We start from the raw sequence: 12,953 nt of genomic DNA on the forward strand, positions 1-12,953 counted from the left end.
ATACCCCTCGACCACTATTTTTTTTTTCTCTCGACTCGACAAAGTTACAACCGTGATTTCTTTTCCACTAGATAGCGCTTGCTTGGCTCTATCGCGTTTGAATTTATTATCCCTCAAGGCTTTACCCGAGCGGTCGAGCAGATTTTGACCTCGATGACCTGGACGTTTCTGGTAAGTTCAGAGCCTGATTATGATATTATTTTGTAGCTAAGAATGCGATCTTTCGAATGAGATATCACTAGTCTAATTCTGAACTGTAGTTTAGCCCCAAACAAGGTTGCTAACGATCGGTTACCAAATGGTCACATCAGGCATTCATTGCCAAACCACACCTAGGCAGATTTGTACAGCAAGCGAGGCTGCAAGTCTTTTTTATGATCGGGAATAGGCACATTTTCTTTCTGTTCCTCCTTTTTACTGGTAACAAGGGTAAAAGAGCTATTTTGTGTGATGCCTCAAGCAAGTGTAGAGGCCAATGGCCTATTTTATTGCATTATGTTATTATTATTAAGTGATGCACTTACCTTGAATTTCATTTCAGCTGGCCCAAGCACGAGCTCTGACTCCATGAGAGGTCATGGTCCTAAGCCCTTGGAAGAGAGACTGATCAAGGAAAGAAGTAGAAGAGCTACCAAGAAAATGCCTGCAGAAGAAGCAGCAAGGCTTTTATTCATACCTGATTGTGACTTAGATCTCGATATCTTGTCCGACGACGACTACCCAAACTGGGCACCAGACAATCCAGATCAAGAATTTCAACTCACCGTTCTCTCAACTGTTATGGCAATGAAGACAGAAGTGATGAACAGGATATTGACCACACAGACGACATCCCTTTATCAATGCTTGGCAGGTTCGAGTTAGACAATGGTGATGACACGGATCAATTCGACTTGCCTCTCCCAGGCTTGAATGACACAGCAGCGTCAAACAGTTCTTCAAGCACATCATCAGCACCAGTGGCAACTTCTTCTGCAATGCACTCAGCAACAGTTATTGCACCTGCTGAACCCTTTGTCCTTACAATAGCTAAGAAAAATGCCCCTTCCCAAGCAGTGGCCGGTCGAGTAACTCCAACTGATGCTCCTCAGGTCACGGCCAAACCAGTAGCAAAAAAGAAGGTAGCAAAGGAGGCAAAGCAATACAAGTGGATAAAAACGGATCCCGAACCTCGATATATTACCTGGAAGGGTTCTATGCCACACTATGACGAGGTACAAACGCCCCTTGATCTCTTCCGAATGTTTATCACAGAAGACATTCTTTCAAACATTGTGGACCAAACGAACCTGAATGCCATGAGAAAGAAGAATCTTGTTCTGAAACTTTCTCTTGAAGAGTTGCACATATTTCTTGGAGTTCAAATGCTTATAAGTATTCTCAAACTTCTGGCTATGAGAATGTACTGGGAGAATGGAATACGATATTCCCCGGTGGCTGATACCATGAGCAGAGATAGGTTCATCAGCTTGAGATCTTTTTTCCAAATTTTCGATGACACCTTAATGATACCGAAAGGGGAGGCTGGTCATGATAAACTGTTCAAGATCAGAAGACTATATGACGCATTCAGGGAGAATATGAAAAAAATAGACCCTGAAGAGATCCAAAGTATTGACGAACAGATGATCCCGTTCAACGGAAGAATTGAATGTCGACAGTACTTGAAGGACAAGCCCCACTCGTGGGGTGTAAAGGTTTTCACGAGAGCCGGCATCAGCGGAATAGTGTGTGACATAGAGATATATACAGGAAAAGGATCTGTTGAAATTTCTAAACTTGGCCAAGGTACTGACGTTGTCCTTCGGCTTGTAGAAAATCTGCCAAGGTTCATGAACTTCAAGCTGTTCTTTGATAACTTCTATCTGGCATCGATCTCATTCACGCGCTTCGGGTTGAATATGGCATCGAGTCATGTGGTACGATGCGCAGCAACAGAATGAGGGGCGCTGTTCTAGATACCGACGACAACATGAAGAAGAATGGACGAGGGTCAGTGGACTTCCGTTTTGAAAGACATTCAGAACTATCGGTAGTAAAATGGTATGACAACAAACCAGTTCATTTAGCTTTGTCACACCGTGCAGTCACCTCAATTGATAAGTGTTAGGAGCGGGATGGCACAACACGGAAATACGTCGAAGTCGATTACCACCGAATCGTGCTTGGCTAAAAAAAATCAATGGGGGGCGGGAATCTTGCTGAAATGTTCCTAGAGCTTTATAGGACTGACATTCACTCGAAGAAATGGTATATGAGGATTGTGTACTACTTTTATGACATGGCTGTGAACAACGCCTGGCTGATACACCGCCGACAGTGTAAGCAGACCAATGTTCAGCATATGTCTCTACTGTACTTCAAAATGGACATTGCTCGTGGGTTGGTTCTTACTGGCGTATCTCAAATTCCTCGAGTTGAAAGTCCATCCTTATTAGTGAGAATGCGCAATATGTCTACCTCGCGAGGCGGGATGCCTTTGGAATCATCGAGGTTCGACAAGACCTCACATTTTCCGGATACGGCTGAAAAGGGAAGGTGTCGCTATGAAAAGTAGGTTAGGGGTGGAACCAGTCAAATCATGTGTTCGAACTGCAAAGTTCGACTGTGTTTGAACTTAGATCGCAACTGTTTCAAAAAATTTTCACCTAAAATAGTATCTGTATATACCTGACGTGACCATATGGTAACCATTCACAGTTTGGATTTGGAATGAAATAATTTAAAAAAAAAAATAAATATGTTCTAGTTGAACCTCCAGGATTGAACTCCTTCTTGGTTCAGGTCTGAAAGGGTTAATAACAACTTATTTTAAAACGGGCTTCAATTTGATTGAGCATAACATTTTAATTTCTAAGCTTTTAATTGATTTTAGAGTGAATCCTGCTGTTGTGAAAATCATTAAGAGTTTTTTAATAAATAGGTTCCAAATTTTTAAATATAAGAAGTCTTTTTCTGAATCTAAGCCAGTTTTTTGTGGTGTACCTTAAAGTACCATTCTGGGTCCTATTCTTTTTCTAGTTATGATCAATGATATTGCTAATGATTATGAAGACCTCTGGAAATATGTTGATGACCTTACGCATTGGAAATATTTGTGAAGCAAATGAATGTAGCAAAGCTCAAGCTTTAATTGATAATTTTAAGACTAAAGCTCCCGGTTTAAATATGACGGTAAATGACAGTAAATCTTCAATTCAAACTATTTCATTTTTAAATTCTTCTGAACCAAATTTTTGACCTATGATCTCTGATTCTCTTAAAGTCAGGAAGATTAAACTCTTGGAAATTATTATTACCAGTGATTTAAAATGGGAAGCAAACGGCTAGTTTAGTGAAAAGGGGTAATGCTGGGCTGAAGATGCTCAAGCTTATGTCAAGACAGGGCGCCCCTACAGATCACCTCCTCCAAATATTTATATCTTTTATTCGCCCAATTCTGGAATATGCAGCTCCAGTATGGCATTTTGGACTGACGACTGAGCAAAGCGCCAGGATCGAAAGAGTTCTAATGATTGTATCAAAGCAGGCAGAAATGTTGTATGAAGAGCCGCTGACAAAGTTTAAAATACAATGCAAACTCTGAAAAAAGAAGAGAGAAACTCAGCATGGATTTCGTAAGAAAATCTCTGATCCACACAATCTACAACACCCCTTTCCCCGCTCAATCCACAACAAAACGACTTCCGCACAGGGTTGCAGTGCCTATTGAGAAAATTCAGCCGGTACGCTGGGCTCATCAGCGGTTAGCGAAAAGTTTATACCTAGTTTTGTAAATATGTACAACGAAAATCAGGAGTATTGATTAGTGTTTTTTTTTTTAAATATTTAGTTTTTAATATGACTATAATGTGACTATACCAAAGACATTTTGCAGTGCCATGAAGATTTTGGTGAAAATAAAAGTTTATCTATCTATCGATCTATCTATGTGCGAAATCACTGTTTTATCCCTTGCTACAAGTCCCAAAAATTTCATTTTTGGCAAATTTATTACATCATGCAGAAAAAGTCACTGAGCATATGTTTTGGAATTTACCTACACTTACATCTACACAAAAATCTGAATTATGGTCCTAATTGAGAATTCTTTCTGACATCTTATCAGAATCATTAAAAAAACAGCTGTCATAGACACATTAAAAAGTGCACTAAATGGCACTGTTTTTCACGATTACACACTAGAAACAATCCATTTTAACTTGCTTCAAACATTTATATATATATATATATATATATATATATATATATATATATATATATATATATATATATATATATATATATATATATATATATATATATATATATATATATATATATATATATATATATATATATATATATATATATGAAACAACCCTGAATCTGCTCCTACTGTATGTAACTGGCGTCGGTATTTTTCTTTTGCGAGTGTTCACATGGGCTGGCGTAGCAGGTGGTTATAATGTGCAATGTGGAGAACTTGAAAGCAACATTATATACTAGAATATATATTCTAGAAAACTTTCGGCTAGACATCCTCGCAGTGACCGAAGCACGATGGAAAGGCTGCGGAGAAAAGAAGCTCAAAGCAGTAAACAGCAACACGACTTATACAGTTCTGTACAGCGGAAAAGCGGACAGACATGCAGCTGTAGTCAGAGCTATATTGAACCCAAATGCAGCAAAATCTGTCTGCTCGTGGAAGCACATTAACGAGAGAATCATGTATACACGATTTTCACATCTAATCATGCAAAGCTGTCGCTAGTCATCTGATATGCACCAACAAATAATGCCAATGAAGCCTCGAAAGGCGATTTTTACGAAACCCTCCAGTCCTTCCTGACGTCATTGAGAGGGACTCCATCCCTCTCAATGACGTCGCTTGCTTAGCAGGCGACCTAAATGCGAAAGTCGATCAGGACAGATCTTATTGTCCCGAGGTGTTTGTACACAACGGGCTTGGAACTATCAACAAAAATTATGAAGGGCTATTTAACTTTACCATGTCAAACGACCTGTTGATAGGATATAAATTACTCGAACACAAATAAATCCATACGCATACATGGACATCCCCAGAAAAAACTGTCAAAAATCATATTGACCACTTTCTGATCCGACGATGGCGTAGAACTAGTCTGAAAGACACGAGGAGTTACAGAAGTGCGGACGTCGGGTCGGACCACGAACTTCTTGTAGCAACACTCAAGTTGAAACTCCACTCCAACAGATCTCGACAACCAAAAAAATTACCAAGAAATTTCGACGTGGAGAAGCTCAGAGACAAGTATGTTAGGAGACAATTCAGCATTAAACTCTCGAACAGATTCGAGGCACTTGTTGATATACCACAAGACTTGGAAGAAGCTTGGACGACTATACAACAGAACTACATAGAAACTGCTGAAGAAGTTCTTGGCTTTAAAGAGTCAATAAAGAAACAGGGGATATCCCAGAAGACATGGGACTTGATCGAAGACCGCAAGAAAATAAAACAGAGCACGCTTAGTAATGATCCTTCTGCTGATGTCATGAAAGACATAGCGTATAAAGAAGCGAACAGAGAAGTGAAGAAAAGTGCTAGATCAGACAAGCGACAGCACCTCAATGAGAAAGCAAGAATGGCAGAAGAAGCAGCCCGACGTGGTGACACGAAAACTGTGTACCACCTAACTAAAAAAATCTTTGGGAAGACCAACGTACAAAATGGACTAGTAAAAGAGGAAAACTGAAGACTGCTGACCAATCCAGATGACCGGAAAAATAGATGGGCGGATTACTTCGAGAGCCTTCTCAACCGCCCGTACCCTTCTGTTCTAAGGGATATCCCGGACAGCCCATTTTTGGATCTGCTCATTAATGAAGACGAGTAACGGCGGATGAGATCCTTTCAGCCTCGAATAAGCTGAAGAATGACAAATTCCCGGGTAGTGACCATATATCTGGAGAAATGGTCAAGTCATCGATCCGCAGGTCCCTTTTGGTGTGGCTAGTCTTCTTTTCCTTCTTCTGGAAAAAAGAAAAACTCCCCAAAGACTGGAGAGCAGGAACCATTATTAAATTGTTCAAAAAGGAGACGCGCCAGTCTGTGACAGTTACAGAGGCATCAACCTCCTCTCGATAGCTGGAAAACTCTTCTGCATAATCACCCTGCCAAGACTTCAAGCTGTCTTAGACCCGCATTTACGCAAGGAGCAACATGGTTTCCGACCAAGAAGACCTTGCGCCAATCTGATATTCACACTGCGCAGCATGCTTGAAGAATCAAACGAGTGGAGACAACGTCTATATATATTGTTCGTCGACTTTGAAAAAGCGTTCGACTCATTAGACCGCCCAATACTATGAAGAACCTGATGTTCTACGGTATTCCTGAAAAGCTGGTTCGCCTGATCATAGCAATGTACGAAGACACGGAATGCTGCGTGAGAACCTCTGAAGGAAATACAAGATATTTCGAAGTGATGACAGGTGTCAAACAAGGATGCGTATTGTCTCCATTCCTCTTTATTCTCATAGTAGGCTACATGTTCAGGCAAATTGATGGATACGGGATCAAAATTGCAGTCAGACTAGTCCATGATCTCGACTTTGCAGACGATGTTGGATTTATGGAGAAAGACAAAAGCAAAGTTCAAGACTTTTTATGCAAATTAGCCGAAAGAGCCGAGTAGTTTGGGTTACATATCAACGCCCCCAAAACCAAAGCGATGTCAGCCACTAACTCACCGATGAATATCTAGTTGGGGGATTGAAAGCATAGAGCAAGTCACCGACTTCCAATATCTTGGTAGCACCGTCTCGTTTAGTGGCGATTCCAAAAAAGAGCTGCGAACACGAATAGCCCTGGCAAGCTCGGCATATCAACGACTTCGACCAGTCTGGAGATCAGCGAAGTACTCACTCCAGCTAAAAACTCTGCCTTTTCAGAAGAAACATCCTTTTGATCTTGACGTACGCGATGGAATGTTTAAAACTCACAACTGAGCAGGAAACACGACTTACTGCATATGAAAACAACTGTCTTCGACATATCCTCAACATTAACTGGAAGGATAGGATAATAAACTCGGAAATTCGCCACTACACAAACCAGCCTGATATCGCTGATGTAGCCAGGCAACGAAGATGGCGCCATCTTGGCTATGTTATCCGTATGCCAGGATCGAGACTACCAAATATGCTTCTCCAGTGGCAATCAGACGACACGCGTCGACGAGGAAGGCCCAAAAACACACTTCGCAGGGCATATGAGCGGGACAGGAGAGCCCTCCATGCATCCTTAATCTCAGAGTGAGAGGACATCTACGCCGCAGCTCATTTGCGGGATGATTGGAGGCTGTTAACGGACGCCCTGTGTGCCTCTGGAGGTACAGGAGTACTGTCTGTAAGCACAGACAGTACTGTCTGTGCTTACGTTGTACTATTGAAACTTTAAAAATAACGAAGAGCTGAAAGAAGCTCAAGATTAATCAATTTGGCAATTAATTTTAACCTTTAATAATTTTAATTCATCATGCGGAAGAATAGTCCAAGTGTTAAAGTAACAATTTTTGTGTTTTAGCCTGAAGTGATGAAAATGCTACTAAACTATAGTTTTCAGCAATTTTTAGTCTTTAAGATAATCCGAATGCTTTTTTCTACAATCTGGACCTGATTTTTTATTCTGTATTTTTTCTTTTTTTAATGCAAAACAAGTAACAGAACCTGAAAAATTCCTTAGAACTTTCTCTGAGAGCAACTACAGTCATCACATGCTAAATGGGTACAGCTTCTCCTTCCGTGTTAGCTTTTTCTAATTGAGCATTTCAAGAATGCAATTCCATAAAATGAAACAACTCACCAGTCTCTTCAATTTTTTTAGGTATCAAAGATTTCAGCGCATCAATACACTCTTGGCGAGCACCAGTGGTATCCCTGTTAACATTCATCACAAGATTATTGATGTAAATATTTACTCGATCTAAGGCTTCTTCTTCTCTTGGTGTTCGTTTTGCAGACACTTTGACATTGATACCCATACATTCATCTATAATCTTTGATAGTTGTTCATTGGCTGTTTTCTTCTCATCTAAAAATGTAGAATAATAAGTGCTAATTAAAACGGCAAAGGGCAAGTTAGTGAATATAATGATTCAAAAGGAATAATCAAAGTTTCAACAGACATACTGACGGCAGTCACATAAGATTTAAAGCTTAAACTCGTCAAGTGATCCCAGAAAAGAGACCTTAGACCCCACAGAGGCAATAACTAAAGCCTCAAACCAAAACCTCTCCTGTAAGTCAAAACTCTCAGAAGCTCACACTGAAATAACATACTGGGCAGTAATGCTCTAGAGTGGGACAGACAAAAGTTTGGTAGATACGGAGGAGGTACGGGGAAAGGATCTATGCCTTGAGAGAACTTTTAATGAATCAAGTCCCACATTTTCTCTTTTTAGCAGAATAGAGACTTTTTTCCCATCAAAGGACAGAAGTTATAGAAACTCTGGGTGGCTTTATTTTATCAGCCCCTTGAGATGTCAGAAGAGATATACTGAAATTAACACTATCATTTAGATAGAAAAAGCTGGATACAAATGAATTGATATTGAATTGATATATGAATTAATATTGATTAAAGAAATTCAATATCAATTCATATCAAACAGTTTATCAAAGTTTCTATGTATCAGGAGTTTCAGAGTTATCAAAGTTTCTGTGTATCAGGTCAAATGCTTGACAAAATCAATTGCAATAAGGTTTGACCACATTCCCAGTACATCTAGTCTTTTTAGAACCTTATTCAGAAGACCCATCAGGTAATGGCTTGTGACAATAGAAAGATGTTTAAGGGAAGCTTAGGGGAGTTGTTGGCTTTCTATTACTGACGAAGCTAGAAAAAATCCTCATTAAAAAGGTATAACATCTAATTCATCTGATAAATCAGTACAGTGATGTACTTAACTAAAAATTGGGGTTGATGTTATGCGATGGATACCAATAAAAACATTTAAGGTTCATTAAAATCATTAAAGTTGGTATTGGGGTTACACATCTGACCTACAGGGTTGAGTATTTAGTAGTCTGAGAAAAAGTATTATATCTATAAACAAGGGGCATGGCTACTTCCTGTGTAAAAGCTCTGATAAGATCTACCAGTACATCAGAGTTAAGCTGGTTTGCCTCAAATTAGGCGCTTTTCTTTTATCTGTTTTTTTTTTGTGTGAATTTTCAGGAAGTCAACAAAGGTACCTGAATTTTATAAGGATTAAATCATAGGCAGCTCAATAGCACATCCTATGTAAAGAGTGATATGGGCACAGTGTATTTTTCAACAAGGCACTTCCTATAAAAGGAGGTGTTGCACAAACTTCAGAAGGAGCTCATTCAACTAGAAATTGAAAGTTCTGGTGCCCTTTTTAAGAGTCAGACGGGATTAGAGGGCAACCAGTCCCCTCCCACACCCAGTATTTCCCCAAATATATCCAATCAGAATTCTGAGATACCAATTTCGTTCAGCATAGTTGAAACGTAGAGACAATGTATCTCTAGGTATATCAACCCCCCCCCCCACAGCCTTCGGGGCAAGGGCTGTAAATTATGCAATTTGAACATTGTTTACATACAGTATTTGTTATTGAGAAAGAGGACATATTTGATTTATATATATATATATATATATATATATATATATATATATATATATATATATATATATATATATATATATATATATATATATATATATATATATATATATATAAAATTGCTGCAAATTGTAGATCTCCAGTAGCTGTTGAAATTTCAATAATTTGTTTAAAAAACAGATTTTTACCACTATGGTCACTTTTTTACTCATTTGAGTTTATCCTTAAAGTAAAACCATAGTTAGGATACTTTCTAGACACTAAAACAATACCTACTTAAAATTTTTGAAAACAATTCTTGTCTTGGAAAACTTAGTAAGGGACAAAGTAAAAATTTCATAAAAACAAAACATTCAACCCATTTGATAAACTTCATGGGTTCAGCTTGGCCCCTATTATTTCACCCTAGGCTAATCAGGGTAAAGGCACCAATAATTCGACAGTGCAATTTTAGAACCACTGTCGAAATTTTCCTTCAAAACAGGATAACTCTGCTTAGTCGTGACTTGGAACACCATCTCTTGAAGCCTTCGTTATATTTTGACAATGCAAAACATGGACACTATAAGCAATACACCCAGATAAGAAAAGAATATTCAATTTGATCAGTTTTTGTTTCAAACCAAAATGAGCTCCCGACAACTTTTTAGCTATGGTATGCAATGTTCAAACTTTCAATATTTGGTTATTATTTTGCAAACAAAAGTTGGGATGAGCACCAATGAATCAAAATACATCTGATCTTCTCTAAAATGTAGCCACTTTGGCTTTTTCTTGATAAAATTAAATTAAAGTGGCAGCTAATATTACATTGAGATGTGTTGGCCTCTAGCGGCTTGGTGCTGCGGTGAGTTATTAGTAGTAGTAGTAGTAATATTATATTGACAAAACTATTTTCCAAGTCTCAAAAATTATTTGCCTGAAGTACTGGAATACCAGACCAACTAAAGATGTTCCTTCAGCCGAATTCAAATGTAGATATTGGCTTCTATTATGAGATTCATTTCTATTGAGAATATCTTGTAGTAACCTTGTCAAAATTTTTGAAAGACAGCAACACGCCCTGTCAAAATATAGGTGACTCTGTTGAAATTTCACTGAACATGTAAAACAGATGAGAAACGATTCGTATCGAAATTAAAGGATCCTCCGACGAAAACATAGTTGTCGAATTTATGGGTACTTTCTCAACAATGAGAGATTTTGATGATTATTATTTGTAATAATATTTCACATAAAAAAAAAATTAAAAAAAGTTGTTTTTTTAAATCGTAGTTTTACTGATTTAATGCTAGATGCTAGGTTTTTCCATCATCTGAGGAACTGCCGCTTGGCCTCATACTATGTTCATATTTTTAAGCATTTGACTTGGTTGATCATAACATCCTAATTTATTTATCAAGGAATAAATTTAAATTAGATCCTCTCTTAGTGAATTTTATATATATATATATATATATATATATATATATATATATATATATATATATATATATATATATATATATATATATATATATATATATATATATATATATATATACATATATTTTCTTTCAAATGGATCCCAAGCTGTAAAATGCAAAATATTCTCTCTGAACCCTCCTTAATTGGCGTGGAATTCCTCAACGAACCTTGTTAGGACCACTCTTGTATGTAGTATTGATTAATGAAATTGGGCAGATTCCCTCAAAGGTTTTAATATATAGATGACCTACTGATCCTTGAAGTATGTCATAGAACAATCAAAAACGACCCAATCAAAATTCAATTTCAAGGATTCTGGACTTTCCAGACAAAGGATAGTCGAAACAAATTTTTTAAAGTGGATCAAAATGGAATATTAACTTTGAAATGGCCAAATGTTGACAACACTACCACTGTGAACAACAAAGAAATTTTTACTGGACCATTAAAGCTGAGAGGATAAGATAATATTTAATCATCATATAATACACATACCATATTACATTTTACTATTCCCTCAAAGTCTCATTGGCCTGTAGAGAAAAGGGAAGGCAAACGAATCACTTAATCAGAGAAAAACAAATTAAAATAATCACTTACTCAGAGAGAGAAGAGCAAAATGAGAAGAAAGGAAAATAGAAATAAAATAAAAACTATAGAAAACAAAACTAAATACATTAGATAGATTAAATTAATTATGTAGATTAAATAGACTCCAATAAAATAATAAGAAATATATAAGAAAAATAAATAAATAGATAAAAATAACTTCTAAGAAGCCAAACAATTTTTAAGATTTTTTTTTGAAATAACCGAATAAGTGGCACCTTCGAACTGATTCAGGCAACTTATTCTATTCAATATGACTCGCCATTAAAGGATTAAAATCTGACCTTACAAAGGGAGTAAAAGGAACTTGAAGACGATTGTTTGTATTGCGAAGATTATAATTATTCTGATCATAAGTAAAAGATGGCGGAGCACTTAGGGGAGGGGGGAGGTACCACGAAGCTGAAAAAAAGTAAAACATACACACCAAAGAATATACAGTGACTCAAGATCAAGTAATGGACTAACTCCTGAACGACTAGTTTCCAGAATGAGGTCTCTAGCTTTATTATGAACCTTAGAAAGTGGTTTTAACAGTAAAGGAAAGGTTGAAATTCATACTATCGGACAGTAAGAAACGTACGATTGGATCAAGCAGTGAAGGGGAATTTTCAAAATTAATCCAGGAAAAGTATGTTTAAGTTTCCTTAAAATACCAAGACTCCTGCATATCTTCATTTTAATCAAATCAATGTGACGCTTGAAAGACAGGTTTTCATCAACAAGAATGCCCAAAAAAGGAGCGACATTAAAACTTAAAACGAACAGAAATTATTCCGTATATGAAAGGGGCTGTCTCCTCCTCAACGCCTCGGTCTTTACGCTAAAGTTTTTCATTGTTTAAAAAAAATAAGAGTTGTGAGAAAGTCAAACTTTAGCGTAAACAGCGAGGCGTTGAGGAGGGGACAGCCCCTTTCATATACGGAATAATTTCTGTTCGTTTTAAGTTTTAATATGGCTTCTTACTTTTAGTTAAAAAAACTTGTTTTTTTTATTTAATTTCTGATCGGTTTTTAGTTAATGCAGCTTTTATTTTGGCTCACCGCCATTGAATAAGAAAACAAAATTTGTTTAAAAATTTTACTCATCTTTTGCTAAACGGCTGTCTCTAAATTTGGTTCTGAAATAATTTACAAATGAATTTACGTAACGAACTTCTATATTCGTATATTTTTCTTCTGGCAAAAAATACAAAGTTGCAGATTTTTGCAGATATGAGCTTGAAACCTATGTTATAGGGTTTCCTGATACGCTGAATCT

The 12,953-nt window shown here is 37.3% G+C and overlaps 1 protein-coding gene across 1 annotated transcript in view; it reads right to left on the reverse strand.

The window, feature by feature from the left end:
* LOC148943613 (BAG family molecular chaperone regulator 2) overlaps positions 1 to 12,953 on the reverse strand; it is a 48,490-nt gene that overhangs the window by 13,716 nt on the left and 21,821 nt on the right. The window contains exon 2 of the mRNA XM_089101561.1: positions 7,832 to 8,059. Within this exon, the coding sequence (XP_088957687.1) occupies positions 7,832 to 8,059 (228 nt within the window). The remainder of the gene's footprint in view (positions 1 to 7,831; positions 8,060 to 12,953) is intronic.

The sequence above is a fragment of the Artemia sp. Qi Xiang Cuo genome, chromosome 15 (assembly GCF_049724085.1).
Source record: "Artemia sp. Qi Xiang Cuo chromosome 15, ASM4972408v1, whole genome shotgun sequence".
Taxonomy (NCBI): Eukaryota; Metazoa; Arthropoda; class Branchiopoda; order Anostraca; family Artemiidae; genus Artemia; species Artemia sp. Qi Xiang Cuo.